The sequence below is a fragment of the Sphaeramia orbicularis genome, chromosome 4, assembly GCF_902148855.1.
Source record: "Sphaeramia orbicularis chromosome 4, fSphaOr1.1, whole genome shotgun sequence".
NCBI classification, from domain to species: domain Eukaryota; kingdom Metazoa; phylum Chordata; class Actinopteri; order Kurtiformes; family Apogonidae; genus Sphaeramia; species Sphaeramia orbicularis.
In genome coordinates this window covers 34,525,759-34,542,892 of record NC_043960.1, presented here as the reverse complement: position 1 = coordinate 34,542,892, position 17,134 = coordinate 34,525,759, and the positions used below count along the sequence as shown (strand labels likewise).

The 17,134-nt window shown below is 40.8% G+C and overlaps 1 protein-coding gene across 1 annotated transcript in view; it reads right to left on the bottom strand.

The window, feature by feature from the left end:
• LOC115418123 (pre-B-cell leukemia transcription factor 1-like) overlaps positions 1-17,134 on the bottom strand; it is a 57,858-nt gene that overhangs the window by 5,100 nt on the left and 35,624 nt on the right. Inside the window, 10 exon segments of the mRNA XM_030132474.1 lie at positions 695-784; positions 2,040-2,152; positions 3,483-3,602; positions 3,605-3,647; positions 5,132-5,202; positions 5,205-5,259; positions 7,021-7,219; positions 8,827-8,898; positions 8,900-8,969; positions 8,972-9,064. Of these exon segments, the coding sequence (XP_029988334.1) occupies positions 695-784; positions 2,040-2,152; positions 3,483-3,602; positions 3,605-3,647; positions 5,132-5,202; positions 5,205-5,259; positions 7,021-7,219; positions 8,827-8,898; positions 8,900-8,969; positions 8,972-9,064 (926 nt within the window).

The window sequence follows — 17,134 nt, the reverse complement described above, 5'->3', positions numbered from 1 at the left end:
CCTCTCAGCGCGGCTCGCTGTCAGGGCCATTAGTGTGGCAGGAACATGATCTGAGCAATGCGCTTGGATTGCTGTCCCAAGTCCACACTCTGCTCTCCTTGTGTCTGTCTTATCGATTTTCCCCTTTACGACACGGCTTGTCGTTGTGAATTTCCCTACTGTTTGGAGCCGCCAGCTAGCAACCCTCAACCCCCCCCTCCACAACCCCCACTTCTATACAGCCCCAACTCCGCTGCAAAATAACACAAACATGAGGGGAACACACCCCTATGGCACATGATGAGCTCTTTCCAGCGGTGGGAGGGTTTTATTTTTAGCGTGATGTCTGGCGGCCGGCTTTATTATGAGATTCTTGCCGCGGGACTGCTAATCACAGGTCAGGGGGTCAGAGGGGTCTCAACTCTGGCGCAGAAGGTGTCACCTGTTTGTTCAGTTTGGTCACTGCCGGCCGTGCGTGGCTGCAGGTGCTACGTAAGACCTGATTGGACATGACAGGCTCAGACGGCGGCTCCACATGTGTGCGGCCGACCCTACGCCTGCGTACACTGGGCGGTGCTCTGCCTGTGGCGCGGCCGATACAGAAGCAATCAACTAGGTGACCACGGAGAGAAGACAAGTCCGACTAACTGGCATTCTGAGCCCTATGGCTTTGAAATAATTGGCAGAAGAAAGAAAAAAAAAGAAGAATCCTTACATTGATGCCCTGCGGACTGTACATCTGGTTGGCTGTGAGTCCTTCACTGTATCCGCCTGTCTGACTGATAACATGGCGAAGGGTATCCACCTGAAACATTCAGAAACAACAAACAAAGCAAGGTCAGAGTCAACACAAGAGAAGCACAGGAGAAAATACAGAGATGACAAGACAACAACAGAGACAAGAAGAGTATAGAGCACTGCAAATATATCCTTGGAGACGGCAAGATCCAATCAAACAAAAAGGACATCTACAATTAAAACTTTTGCTTTTTGCTATTTACAATAAAACAAAATAAACTACTCACAACATAAGAAAAATACTGATGAATATTCTGTCCTTGAGACTGAAAAATAACCAATGGAGAAGAAGCTCTGCAGTGCACATGATATACTTTTACACAACAGACATTTAACTGGAGAAACACAGGAACTATTAATGATGTTCCAAAGAGAGGTTTTGTTTTCACCTACGTCTGCTTAAATGTCTGGAGGATTAAACAAAAACTACTGTTTTTCATGAAACCTGGTCTAAAGGTTGTGTACACACTAATGACATATTCATTACATTTGGGAAAGGAAGAGAGCTTAGCATTTTCTTTTAGATTTTTCTAATATTACGAGATATTTGACTGAATTACAGCATCACTATTTTCTGACTCAAAACTGTTTTTCAGGAGCAAAATTCTTATTGAACAAATAGTCTAGACAAGTTATTTTAGCTCCATTTCTGAAGCTCAGAGCACAGTGGAGGTTTCTGCTGTGATCTGAAATGAAACTAAGCGTGAGGATGTGATGTCACTGTCATCCTAGCTGATAGTGAACACTTCCATATGATGGTGGAATACTGATGCTTATTGTAAACAGTCTGGTCTGTAATATAAAAGAGTTTGTACAGAGCGAAAAAGATTAGTCTTTCAAAACTCAGCATGATCTTTTCTTGCTATATTTTCTGTAAAAATATGAGAAACTGTGCTGACTATTGTCTGGAAAAATGTAACACATTTTTTGTTTTTAATTGTTTTGCACATGAAAAATATGCTTTTAAGCTGACAGATTTGATGGCCTTGATGATTTCTGGTGGCTCACAGGAGACAATCTGTGTTTGAAGTAAATAAGGTGCTATTACACAAAAAGATCTGAATTTACATGCGCTTTCGTTATATTGATTAAACATTGATTCTGCTGAAATACATATTAAACATTATACATATTTCAGTATTTTATGTTTAATTTTGTAAATGGATTGGCAGCTCTTGTTATTAGTTACATCTGTGTGTGGAATGTCTGGAAATAGCGTGAGGTCTACCCCGTATTCTCTGCTGCACTGCTCAGGGCCCTACCTGTGACTGCACGTTGGCTCCCACCTGAGCCCCCTGGTACGAGTCCCCATTAAGAGACTGCACGCTCATGAACAAGTCGCCGGAGTTTGACATGTTAAAAGAGCCAGCAGAACCTGAAAGAAGAGAGGGAGCAGTCGAATCATAGAGAGAAAGAAAGCAAGCAGGCAAAGCAGGGCGGCCCGTCCAGACGGCAGCCTGGAGGAGCACCATGCAGAGTTAGCTAGCAGGCAGCCAGGCTCCGTTACAGGCCCCGGGGCCACACAGGTCAAAGGAGCACAGCCGAGAGGAAACATGAGGACAGGAGAAATGCAGCTGCACAAAGTGATTTGTCTCTGGCATATTAGTAGTGCTAACGGGTTATTCTGGGCAGAAAGATAAAAACAGGGGAAACAAAGAGGTAACAGTCCAATATTATGAGAAATGTCCACCTTCTTACCCAAAGTCATATAATGAATACAGTTTCATATTGACGTAAAGGATAAATTGGATTTGTGGTAAGTTTTAACGGGTTTGGCATAAACTGTGAATGCAGTAAGATACTGATAGCTGTGTAAAATGTGCAAAAAAACATCCAACTTTTGGATTTAGAATGACAAGATTTTTTTTTTTTTTTTTTTTTTTAACTTTTTACACAGTTAAACCAGTGATTTTCCTCTACTTTTCCTGTTTATGCTATGCTTGTCCAAATTCACAATCTCGTATCAATTTATGGGTAAGATTAAATGTACAGACTTTTCCAAAAATATCAGACTGTTGCGTTTTAAGAAGAAGACAAGAAAGCATTATGAAATATTCTTCTCATTTATCAGCAATTCCCATGAAAAGACCAAAGATAATAAAATGTTAACATATGTGCAGTACTTTCAGCACTGATTTATGCAGACAATGGGCTAGGTCGGCTGCAGTTAAAACATGTAGGCATATTGTTTGAGTAACAGAGAACATGTTTTTCACAGAAAACATTTTTGAACATTATCATAAGTCCATTATACAAGCTTTGTCTGGTAATACTTGTTTATAAGGATCAATACATTGCTTTTTTTCATGGAATTGGCTGACAATAAGAACAATGTATATTGTATAGGTTATATTTTGAATGCTAGTGCAGAAAAACAAATATAGAGTTAAACAATTGTACATGAAGAACATGATTTACTGAGAGGAAGACAAAAGGAAAGTAAGCATAGGGAGACTTGGCATGGGGCTCAGGTTGGCTAATCTGTGACACATTTTGCTCCAGAGGGGTTATATTTGTTTAGAGTGATGTGTGTTTGCTCAGTATCATAATAGTGTGTTTCCAGGTATGCCTCCCAAAGGAGATTTGCATTTTGTGTGACTTCTAACACTTCAGCCTCAAACTGATATACTGCAAAAGCTGCTAAACTGCACAGAGAGGAGTTAAATGTTGATTAGCTGAGCAGAGCCAGGGACTTCCTGTCTCACCTGCAGAGTTTGGAGTTGAGGGTGAATTTGCTTGGCTTCCATGTGAGGATGCATTAGCCGCATTCACGGCAGTTCTCGCAGCGTACATGTTGGCTTCTTCTTGGAACTTACCAATGTTTTCTTGTATCTGATTCGTTTATTCCCAAACCAGTTGGATACCTGAGTAGACAAAAAAAAGAACGTAGTTATTGCTCCTGTAATCTACACAGACAGAACCTCTCCACATTTGAGGGCAAGCGTTCAGAGAAATCAGAACATGTTTAGCTCGCCTGGCCTAATGGCATGTGTAAAACTGCAGAGAGCCTCTGTTAGACGTAGGCACTACATAGGCTGGTGCTGTGAATCTGCATTAGTGCCAGAATGGAATGATTGCCAATAACAGTCTCATTATGTCACCATGACTGCAGCTATCATCAGAAACTCACACAAGCACCAATCAGTCAACATCCGCTAACACCCCATTACTGCTAATGGACTCCCAGATGAAGCCAGGGGGGTAATCCCAGCGCTAATGATAAACAACATTAAAATGAAAACCAAATCAATCCTGCAAAGTTTCCAATACACAGAGAATGTAAACATTCTCCTTTATTATGGCCAAGAAACAGAAACTCTACAAATCATTCAGCTGCTGAGCAGCTTCCACAATCAGGCCCAGATGCATCCTCAAATCATTTGGTATAAATTAATGAAACCACTGCGGAAACAATCCATTCCCAAATGATGGATTCAAAACACAAACTGCTGTTTACCTTGGCGTTGTCATTGCTTTCCTTATTATCAATTCTCACAGGATTAAAGCAACTTGAGTGCTAGAATGCAAACATGAAAAAAACAAAGTGCCTGAATATTTTAATATTTTTGCTTGTCAGCAGCACTGGCACAAACATCTTAATGTTCACAAGTTGTTAACTTACTGACAGATTCATAGTAAATCATCATGCATCCATTCACTAACATTCTATTCCTAAGAAGCAGATGGGCCTGCTAATTACTCTCACACAAAACTCAAAGATATTCACAATTGTTTAACTTTTTTTTTTTTTTTTTAGATAATAATGAATTCAGTCAATTATGTCCCAAATAACGACAAACGCTTAATACATGATATCGGATCTCATTGTTTTACCCAATTATTAATGAGACCTACAGAAATCTTTATTATTGACAGTTTGTCCTCTTTGTTTTTTTTTTTAATTTTTTTTATTTTTATGATTACTATTATTATTACTACTATTTTTAAGAGGTATTGTGCTGTACTCATCCTGGGTTTTGTATGTCTTGTGTATTATAACAAAACGTCATCCACTATAAGATGACAGAAGGACTGTGGTATGACAGCAGTGTTGTCTACACCTTGTCTTGTCTTTAGCTTCAATAGAAACAAACAGTGGCTTTGTCTGGTTGGAATTACAAGACTACAAACTTATGACATGGCATATTTATACTTTGAGTCTTTTGTTGTCTCAATAAAAGGTATGCTAAAAGATTAGAGGAGCTGTCTCCAGTCATGACAGTCAGAAACTTATTAATAGGTTCTTTGCCAAGACGCTTACAGCTGCTTCACGTGTTCATATTAAAATGGGTGTTTATCTCACTGATTTGTTACTGTAGTTTTCCTACAGGTGGTGATGGGTTGTGTACCTGGGCAATGTGATGGCGCACTTCTTTGCCAGCTCTTCTTTAGCCTCCTCGCTGGGATAAGGGTTACTGAGGTGGAGTAGAAATACTCATTCAGGATCTCTGTCGCCTGCTTATTGAAGTTCCGTCTTTCCGTCTGAGAAAGAAAAAAAAAATTGCAAAAATGTTAACACTGAAAATTACAGTATCAAATTGCCATACTTTACTCCATACTGCGTTATTTACTGTCTGGTTTACTCTCCAGTTTATTCACATTAACCTAATTCATGTGCACTGATTTTTTTCATTTCAGATTCGTGTGAGACTATGTTTAGCTGGAATTTACCAGACAGCAGAGGAGAGACAGTTGAGAAACAAATCTTTGCAAAAAGTGCTGTTTGAAACCACAGATGGAGAAAGATCAACCCTAAATGACAGAAAGTCAGGCCAAAAGAGCTATGTCTTTAAACAAACCCAATCTGGGTATGGCAGCAGTATTTGGAGGTTAGTTTCCCTGCTGATGGCAAAGAAACTAGTCCTGACCAGAGCACCGATAATATTTCAGTCATAGATCTAGAATGGTTTCTAATCTGTCATATCAGGACACACTCTGACCATCATGAATGTCAGATGAAATACCTGGTTTTATAAAACAGAGTTGCATTAGTAAGGTTTTTATTCACAACTGTCCAAATTTCACCTATTAACAATGAATATCAACAGAATTTGAGGTATCCAATGCTACCATGAGATGTAACATTATTACGTCAGTCCCTGCTGACAATTTATTGCTTAAATGTTTTAAACTAAAATATTACAAACTGCCTTTAAATCAGCTTATTTTTCCCCAAAAAAACTATCTTATCCTAATGAACATTTTACTTTCTGAAAAGCTGCCCAGTAGAAACTGTCAAGTTTGTGCCAGAAACTTTGTAGGACTACAATGTGACTTTGTTTAAGAGCATCTGCAAAAACATTAAGGTAAGCAGTAGTGACATTATCACAAAGAAAGCCACAATTCTTAAGTTAATATCTTCTTTTTTTTAAGTTTCAAATGTCACCTATACATTAATTATATGGGAGTATTTTTATGACATAAGTCAGAGTATGGTTGAAAAGAAAAAGCCCTGGGTTCAAGTATCACATGAGCTGAGTGACCCTGTATCTCCTGCACTGATCGGGTCATGTCTACATGTGCCACATCTAAAGAGGGCTTTACATAAGCTGGAGGGGAACCCTGTAAAACCTCTTTCCATGTATCTACCGGTGAGGAGATTTGTTCTAAAATCTCTGTCCCACACTCCAAAAGCCTGCTTGAGAATATGTAAATGTGCACAGCATGGGCCCCAGCAGCCAGTAGATTAATCAGTGGAGCTGAGCATGGCAGTGCCTCTCAACCAGTGAAAGCTTACTCTCCCTTTCCCTTCCCCACGCTGCACCACCACAATCATTTGCAAGAGAATAGATAGGGAGCTTTGTAAGGCAGCGCATGCCTCATTTAAATGTTATGCCTCCAACTCAGACTTTGAGTGAGATTTATCCTTGGAGAAATGTATGCAAATCCGGAGCACGCATCAAAAGGAACAAGCGATTACATTAAAAAAGGGAAACAGTTAGCGTGATGGAGCACGCAGGAAACTCTTATTGGCCAGTGTTGCTGGGTATGCTGGTCCAAATGGCATCCATAGATGCAAAACCAGCCCAGCATGTGTGGTAAGCAGCAAAACAGCATGTGTTACAGCATGTTTATAGCATGATAGGCCTCCTACATCACCCATTCATATGGATATCAGGCTGAGAGGGAAGCACATGATGAGGTTTGCAGTGTTGTTACACTGGGAGGTGATTTTCAGCACAGAGCGTGGTGGTGTATGAAATGTAAAAACAGGCACACACACACAAACATATACAAGGACACACACCTGGCATCAAGGAAGCGGGAGCGCAGGATCATGACGGCCTCACAGGTGCTCTGCTTGAGCTGCATCTGGATGGAGCTGAACTTGCGGTGGATGATGTTCACCATGCGCTCGATTTCTTTGGGTGAAATTGGCCGCGTGCGTGACTGCTCCCTCAACAGGTTCATCACATGTGTGGTGAACTCGTTGCATGCCTGTAGGAAGGACACACACCAGAATAAATCAGAGTGTACCAGTAACACTTCCCCCCTAGGGTCAATAAAAAACTGAATAAGGCTTTCATTTTATGTGGCCTTATCACATTGACTGTTCCACAGACACATCTGCTCACATTCGGAATGAACAGAGCACCCACCATCCAAAATAATAATCAAAAGCAAATCCAGCTTTGCTTAATGTGGTTCAGGGCGAGCTTTCTCACAGAGCCAAGAGGGAATATAAGCGCTGATATATTTCATATTTAACTGAAGTGGTGATGGCAGTGTGTTGAGAGGAACCAATGACAGCTGTTCGCCTCTCAGACACACACTTTCACAGCATAGCCACCGCTGAGAGACGAACATGCCACGACGTTTCATTCATCCCCCCTGTGTGACACCAGGCGTGAATCTGCCACAATATTACACTCCGACTCTCTGTCTCATACTGTCTCCTCTCCTTTATTTCCCCTCTTCCCTGTCTCTCTCTCTCTGGATTTAGCCGTGTCAGGCTTTGTCTGTGTCTGTCTATCTGCGTGTTCATCTGTCTTACTCACATTCATCTGAAGGGAAGCTATTGTCATGACTGCATCGCCATCAAGGCAATAAGAGGAAATCATCCCCCTTCCAACAGCATTAAACACTACACTGCAGCATTCACACAGAACATCAAACATACTGCACGTGTTTGACTATTCTGGGGTTTACTCTGTTTGACTCTCCTATACCTTAATGTATGCTCTATAAAGAAGCAGTCAGAGAAAAAAATCCACTAGAATACATAAATAATGTTCATTTTGGTACTAGTTACTGAACCAGTTATGTTATAAAATGACTTGGTTAATGTCATATGAGGCTCTGGAGGAGCTTGTCGACAACCACTGATTGATCATAAGTTAGAGGATGATTAACCACCACAGCTTTGATAATCAATAATAACGCTTGAGTTAGAAAGTCGACATTTTTTCCCAGTTTATGTCATTGGCAACAGATAGATGTAGACTTTTGATATTGTTTTTACAAATAATTAGGTGTCATGTTTCATAGGACCTGTTCTATTTTCTGACATCACAACACATTTCAAAGAATTCTAGACAGATTAACCATCAACACAAATAATACACCCTAAACCCTGATTTCGCCAGAATTCTTCTGAGCTTTAGAGTTCACTAAGCGGGGATATATTACCTTGTTGCATTATGGGAAATCCGCATACTGTGGATTATTTGGCTCATGCTGTTTACTGTCTCAAGCAGTAACAGCACACAGCAGTGCAACTTCTTTGGTTCTTTTGAATTACTTTTGACAAACTTAAATCCTTAGCTTCAAATGTACCAGTTACATACTGGGGTTAAATAAGTCATACTATTTTCTGAAATGGTTGCATTAGCCACTGTTCCTGTTTTTATATCCATTAATAACTTAATATTGTGAGAATAAGAAAGATGGAGAAATGCTTTAATATCTTTAAATTTCGGTACTGAGTAGCTATGATTCAGCAAAACAGTGATGATCTGGTGATACAGGTCAAGTTTTATGTTTTTTGTGCTTCATTGCAAATAAAATGTTAACAGTTTGGTGTATTCCACCAGCTGTTCTCACCTGGTCTCGTACTTCTCCAGCTCGGTGTGGTAGATCTGTCTGATCTGGGACAGTTTGGCCCTGTAGTCAGAGGTTCTGCCGAGTTGTCCGCCCCGCTCCTCCTGAGGCTGCCGCTGCAGCTGCTGCTGCTGCCGAACCACCGCCTTTTCTGGACCGGATACGCCCTCTGCCAGCAGCATGTTGTCCAACCGCATGAGCTGGGGATCTGGGGCGCCTCCCTCCTGGGCGCCGCGGATACTCAGCACTACAGTGACAGGAAAAGGTCAAAGGTCAGTCATAAAGGTCACACCTATGGTGGCGTGATGCACCGTAACAAGCTGTCAGTTGCGTAGCCTGACTGCATAGCTGACAGAGAGACTCCGCTGAGCTGCACCCACACATCCACTTAGTGTGAGTGATGCAGTATGGTGCAGCAGAGCCACACAGGCAGAGGCTGGAGGAGTCTGTGGCTTTTGTTCATCTGTAAACCTCTGTGGCTACACACTCAAGCAACACTATCAAAACTATGACTGATTATTTTCCTTTTCATTGTAACCCAAACAAATACTGTCAGATAAAGTAGTACGATACTTGTTTTAAAACAGCAAGGATGTGCATTTTTCTTATGGTCATCAAATTCCTCAAAAAGACCAAAACCACAAAAATACAAAAATAATGACGATAAATCTAAACTATAAATAGACATAATAACCTTTGCACTTGTCCAGTAAACACAAATATCCTGTCCATATTGCATACAGGATACTGTCTTGCTGCCTAAACTGTATTAAATCGCAGCTGAAAATAGTCCTTAAGCAATGTATTATAACTTACTTAGGTGAGCATTTGCTAAAAGTGACGGCGCCCAAATGTTGAAAGAAAACCCTGCAGCATTTTAAATAAATATATATTTGTGGCTCTGTTTTTAAGCATCTACATCTCCATTAGCTTGGAGCTAAGTGTCAGCTTGGGATGTTAAACAGTGTCAGATGGTAACTAATACACCGTTAGTTTGGCTTTTTTAGGGTATTTAGATATAATACAAAGTCATCCTTAACTATGCTCATTATGCAGTTTGGGTCAAAACTTGATTATAATCACTGATTATACTAGGGGTGTGTTATTTTTGTATGACACCTGTTAAAATGAACAACAGTCCATGAACAAAAATCATTTTTGAAATCTATAAAATCAATCAATCAATCAATCAATATTTTTTGTTAAATTATTGATTTCCAACAGTGAACCGGTCATAAACCCCTTCTTAAATATGAATTTCACTGGCTGGTGTGCGGTATAAAGGGATAAATAAATAAAAAACAGGATAATCCGCAATAACCAGTGATAAATCTGTTGTGCGCTTTGATTTATAAACTGACCTGAAAAAATAATATGTCTCACAAACATGTCTCCAGCTGATATACTTGCAATGATAAGTGTTCCATGTAAGAGAGTGAACAGTGTCTCAACACAGCGGTGACTTAATGCCACAGATGCAGGGCCGTGCCTTCACATAAGGTCTCCCTTGCATTTCTTATTGTATCTAAATCCCACGCTTCCATTTTTCTGAGGTGAAAACAACTCGGGCTCCGACTGAGAAACCGTCCATTTCAATATAAAACACCTTCCATTGGTGTGGTAGTGTGGGGCGCTAGGATCGAAACTGATCCCTGAGTGGATATTGAAAGTGTCATTTGACAGCAGCAGGCAATATTATTACAGAACCCTTTGGTTACGGTGCTGACAAACGTATGACTTGGTGACTTCAGCCCTGTGTGTGTCGATAGCCATTTAAAATGTTACCACTTGTCCATTTGTCTCATTGTCACTGAATGAGAAGGGACAGGCAGGGAGCACTTCATTAATTTGGAGACAATGGGAGTGCTTGGTGCATTATAACCCCAGACTGCTGTCCGGGTTGGTAGGCCTGGGCAGGGGGTCAGTGGGATGAGAATGGGGCCTGCTGTACTCTAGGAGGAAGAGGAGGAGGTGTTTGGGAGTAATCCCCCCCTGCCGCCCACTTGCGTTCAGTGGTCTGAAATGCAAATATGGCACTGTTGGCAAGTGGGAGAGGTCAGAGGTTCAGGCCACGGGCTCAGCAGGAGGTAGATTGAGTGTGGGAGGAGTGTTGGCGGCGGTGGTTCTAGTAGTGGAGGTGGAAACGGTGGTGGTGATGGTGGAGGGGGTCTCTTGAGATGGCAGGACTGTACAAACATCCTGTCTCATTACCAGACTCCTTCATCACTCTGGTAATGTATGGATGGGCTCGGAGGGAAATCTCGGATTGGCTTCACACCCTGCTTTACCTCCACATCGCACGACTACAGCACCCGCACTATGACCTGATCAAACCTGCTCCATCCAGAAACCTCTAAACCCGCCTGTCTGCTTTAGTTAACGTACATCAGCAAAGGGCCCTCGCTGCCCCCCCAGCCCCCTCCCCAGCTCCTGAATGTTCACCAGTACAGGGAACGCAGGTTTTTTCTGTATAGTTACCACCTCATAAATACCAAACTAAGTAGGTGTTAAAATGAAAGCACACCACAATATCCCGTAGAGAGAAATTGAGCTGCATTTTCTGGAAGTAATTCGAGTAAGAAAACAACTCATTGCAGTTACATACTTTGAAGATGAAGGTAGAAATAGTTTTAAGAGGTGTACAGTACGGAGCTATATTCAATATTCCAGACAGGAGTGAAAATTTATGAACATGGTAATGGTTTCTTTTCAAGCTTCAAAGTTCTACATCCAGACTCATGTCCCTTAAACAAGAAAAGAAGGGGGAAATGTCCGCTCCATATTAAGCATCGGGTACTTAGCACACAAATGGGAAGGGAAGTGCACTTCTATGCCAAAAAACCAAGGCCGCATTTCTTCCTGAACTCATAATGCGTCTAGACTGTCAACGAAATGGAAAATAAAAATTCCCCATGTCCACAAAAGGATTCGATTCATGTCTGCAGCTCCCAGTTTAACATTCATGAAGTGTTATTTTACTTGGCTTAAAACCCTCCAACATCAGTCTTAAAAGGTGCGGCTGATGTAGAGAAGGTCATTTCTTAGGAGATCTCTTAGAAGGGAAAGAGGAAAAAAAAAAGTTGAATAAGAAAGGTGATCGAGAATAAGCCAAGGACTACCTCAACATCTCCGGGATTCTTGCAGGAGCATTATGCGCGAATGAACGAGGTCAACATGTTCAAGTGTGGCCATAAACTGACAATTAATTCAAACTCTGACATGATCCCAGGCCTAGCTTGTTGACATGTGTATACCCTTGCTAATCAGCTGCATCTCACATTTGTGCTCCTCTCCTCCCAGATCCCAGCTCCATTCTTGCTGCTGATCCAGCTGTCTTGGAAAGCATCTGTCAGGAGGGACCCAGGAAGGAACAATGCATTACGCCATGTTGGCTGTGTACTGTCATCCCTCATTGACAGCACATTGTCACACTTACACAGTGTCCTCTGAGCTGGGAACAAGCTAAGTAGCTGCTGCCTATAATATCAGCTCTTCCTGCCGCCTCTTATCATACAATCTGAAGGGGAACTTGCTCCGAGTGGGGTTAATATGGATTCTACGAGGAGGATGCGACGGTGTTCATTTCAATTTAAGTGAATAATCAGTGTGATCCTTATAATGATGACAGGCGTGATGGTAACAAGCTCTTGTCTTGGGTAGTTTGCACACATGGAGGAAAAAGCGCAGACCTGCAGTCTTCGGAAGTGAAACGTCACATGGAAGCAAATGATGATTTATTTATTCCACCCTGAACCTACAGCACCTAATTAAAACCATGGAGGGATTATCTCAAACAAATAAAATTAATAAAGAAAAGAAAAGGATAATGTGCTTCCATAAAATTGGCTTTGCTGTGGGTCATAATTACACGACTCAGTGAGGGCCACTTTATTGGCTAATGGCAGCCTAATTGATTCATCCTAATGTTTTTCGAGCCTTGGGTCTGCTGGGCACTCCCTGTCCAATAGTGCTGGTGAACTTACTTAGCCACCCGCAGACAAACACTGAAGGTTCTCCCAGGGATAAACAATTATCTGACTGTGTGATTTGGACCCTCCCTCCCCCCTCAGTGAGCGCAGATTTTCTGTATGTCTCTAATGGATGCCATTTCCCTCTTGGAGGCGTTTCAAAGATGGCTTGTTGTCAGACGAAGCCTTATTCCTCCCTCCTGTTGTTGACAAGCAATTCTCACAAGGAAGCGTGCACCAGGCTTTATTGTTCTGCTTTATTTTGTGTGTTAATATGAAAAAAAAAAAACATGAGGTTTTCATTGCTGATATATTTACTACTCCACAGTTAGAGATTTCAGAATCTACATGTGTGCAAGTGCATATCTGCAAGGATGGATTGGGTCAGCTTGGGTGTACACACAGCGAGACAAAATGTCACCGGCTGAGAAGACAAGCAAAGTAAACTGAAATTGGAGAACATGACATTTATTTAACCCCGAAACATCTGGCCTTTTACAAATCAAATCGATATTTAATAAAAGCCTGGAGCAATTGGCTTTTGGAGGGGTGGATGTTTAACTGTCTGGTCATTTATCTGGGAATATTTATTTCATTTCTACACAGCTGAGGGAAGAAGCTTTTGCTCTTTGAGGATAAGCTTGGAATATCATGCTCAGAGATGATTTACGTCCCTATTTGGGGAGAGCAGCTTGCCTAACCCCCCCATCCCCCGTTGCTTGTTTTCAGCGAGCACATGTGTAACATTTTCTGTTCCCCATATATTAGTCATTCCAGAAGATTGGCTCATGGCCTCATATGAAGATGGGTGTGGGTATTAAAATATTAATTGAACTACTAGCAAGAGAGATACATCATTTCAGAGCAGCTCCGAGTTTGGGTTGAGTCTTAATTGAACAAAGACCTGAGAATAAACTCTGCAGGGGAATGAACCATGCCAAACAAAAGTGGGTTGGCAGCTGGGGGCTAGCATCTTAACCAGGGATGGGAACTGAACTTGGTTCCAAATTAGAACCAATAACAAAATGCCAAGTACCAGTTACCCATAAAAATGTGTTTAGATCAAATGGTTAAGATGCATGGGTAACATGATGATGGCGTGAAAGATATGCCGCACTAAATGGTGAAAAAGTGTGACTTCACTTTAGGAAAGAAAACAACCTGCCAAAGATAAGGAGGCGCCATTTTCTTGGACGGATAGAAAAATAAAAATAAAAAAACGCTAAAATGGGTTGCCAAATGTACTTTGGCAGCTGTTAATATCCACAGATAAAGTCTATGTGTGGGAAACACACATATTGAGTAGCAAAAAGCAGGACAAATAAGGATATGTTTGACACCAGAACACAAAAATATGCTCAAAGGCCAATTTATTAGGTACATCTTTTCTGAACAAGGTGTATAAAGTGGCCAGTGAGTGTAGTTTGTCTGCTCTATGTTGGTGTTGATGTTTATTTGTATTTTTAAATGTATACATCGATGTACAGACTAGATAATTAAAAGCACATATTTATGTTATGTAAACATTCTACCAATATTTCTTCATTATTTGGGCAGAACCAGAATCTATGAAATTCAAACACCAAATCCTTGTCATAACCAGCTTTTCTGGAGCAATGTTATCACTGGGATAGGTTCAGTATAGACTGTTGTACCATCTCACCGTACATGACAAAACTTGGAAACTGGAAAAATATTGTAATTGACAGGAAATAAAAGCAAGATTCAAGCCTAAAATACACTTTTGAGTCACTGACAATATTTGGGATTTTATCAAAAGCTTGTCAGGGGATTACGATTTCTTCCAGGACACTGCTTGCATCTTCAAAATGATTCTGTTTTTTTTTTTTTTTTCTCTCTACAGCATAACAATATCACTCTCAAAGAGTTACAGCACACCATGCTCTGCAGTCCAGATATCTTATCCTATCAGATTAACAGAGGCAAATGGCAGGCTGTCAAAAACCATTACCATATGTAATCCCCTTCTAGATTTCGAAGGCATGTCGACAGGGACTGTTGGCATAGCAGCCTGTCATTGCGATCGGGTGATTGGGGGAAAGCCTGATGTTTAATTAATGATGTTGGGCCATTCTGTCACAGTTAGTGAGATGGATGGTCAAAAATAAATGTCCCTGACAGAGACTGGGTGCCTTGGTTGAAACTTGTGGACACCTTTAGAGGCCCTCTGTTCTGTACCCAGATGCTGAAATGTGATCTGCAGTGTTATGTCACCGACAGCAGCGCAAGGAGAGACAGCCAAAAGTGACATGCAATGCCGGTCAGGTGACAGCGTGTCCAGGCAGGTCAACAGCGCCTAGCTTGACATTTCTAAGAGCACTTAGATTAGAAAGTGGAGGAGCACGAGCATTTCAAGTGACATCCTGTGATGTTTTCATATTAGCTGTTGAACAATGTCACTGAATATGTAAATTATGCACATCTTTATAAAGCTTTCATATATCACAAGTAGGCCTTTTCTGGAATAAAAAATCCTCTGATGCCTTGGAAGTCATGACTCTTGTGTTTGTAGCAGCACAGAGAGAAGAAACAGTGAACAATCTGTTAAAAAACTACATTTCTACTTCCTCAAAATGAAGGTTGCTCCTGTCTGTGCTAATGTTAACACAAAATATCAGAAAGTAGTAGAAAGCTTCTTGCATTGAACAACATACAATAGGAGATAAATGAAGGATGACAACAACAACAATGTTATCAATGTTATTTTAATTATTATTTTTAACAACTGCATCACTGTCAACTATTATGTTACTCTTCACTGTACAAGTGTTTAGTGTAGAGAATACATTTTCCTGAAAAATGGACACAAGTGTATTATGTATGGACACTTACACCTTACACAGGACTTTTGGCCATTTCAAAAGGTGATTCCTAGACTATGCAGCAGTAAAATTAAAGTGTATAACAGTAAAACTTTTTATTACCAGATAGAAGTATTTGCTGCTTTCATGGCTTTCAATTTATATAAACAGTATATATTGCAATATATGTTAATCTTTGAAGTAAATAAATACCATGTCAGAGACATAACAAATATGATGAAAAAATTTACAAGGATATTCATCATGTCATTGTCATACGTCTCAGAAAATAGAGGCATGATGTAATCATCCTTAAAAACAGTCTAGAGTGTATGGTGAAAGCCAAATGCTTTTGCATAATTAACCCTTTCTGGTCAGGCTGTGGTCGGCCTGTCTTCTTGAATTTACAGTGACAGCACTGGCCCTATTTGTTTGCATTGGTGCTTCAGTGGGCACACTTCATTGTGGCTTCAGCAGTTAATAAATCACAGTAGAAGCCCCCTCTCTCGACGCCAGCCTGTGCTACGGTGGTCCTGTCACAAGGCAGGCACCAGAGCCGAAGCGACAGCTACATGCTAATTCAACATCGGCATAATTCATTATACAGTCGCAAGTGTACTGGAATGGAAAGAGAACCAACATACACCAGGAGGAAGACGACAGGCATCAAACTGTTAAATCCAGCTCCCCTTAAGTCCCCTCTGTTTGCCTTTGTAAAGACTCAACCCTCTAAGATCCTGCCAGCAATATAAAATTATACTTCTTTTACATATGCACAAAAAGAGCTTTGGGATGTGTAAAGGAAAAAAATGATTTTACTTTCAGAGCACAAGCACATAGTCATGCAATTAATTTCAGTGGTGAAAGGTTAACAAACAATATTATAAAGGTTAATGGACAAAGAAGACAATTAAGAAGCAACTGAGCTCTTAACAGTGCTGTTAAAAAGAAATGTGCTTTTTTTATGAAATATGGTAATACATACAGCTACTTCCGGTAGTCACACAAAAGCCAATGTAAAATGACATATCAAAAGGCAGAACTGGTGCTAATGCACTAAAAAGGAAATTAACAAAAAGATAAAGAGTCAATTAAACCGATAAGGCCCCGTGCTCTTCAGAAGGTGAAAATTGAGGGGGTGGGTAGAGCTGACAGGCTTCACATTAAAGCTCTTTGGTGCCTTCTCATCCTCTGTGTGGACCCTCTGCTCCATGAGCACCAGCTCAGAGAGGAAAGAAGAGCTCTCACACTCTCAACATTAGGGCTACTAATGACGATGTGGTCTTTTGTACAACGGACACGGGTTTCCAATTAGAATTTACACAAGAAACACTTTGAATTATTCAATTCTGTTCAGCACTTTACATATATATATATATATAAAACTTTAAAGAATAGTATGCTTGACCTAATCTCACTGCAAGTCAGAGTGAAGATAAAGCAGCACCAGCAGCCCGAGGCTCTGTCTGCAGAGCCACAAAGAGCAAACTGTTTTAAAGGAATAAGACTTAAGCATAAAAAAAAACA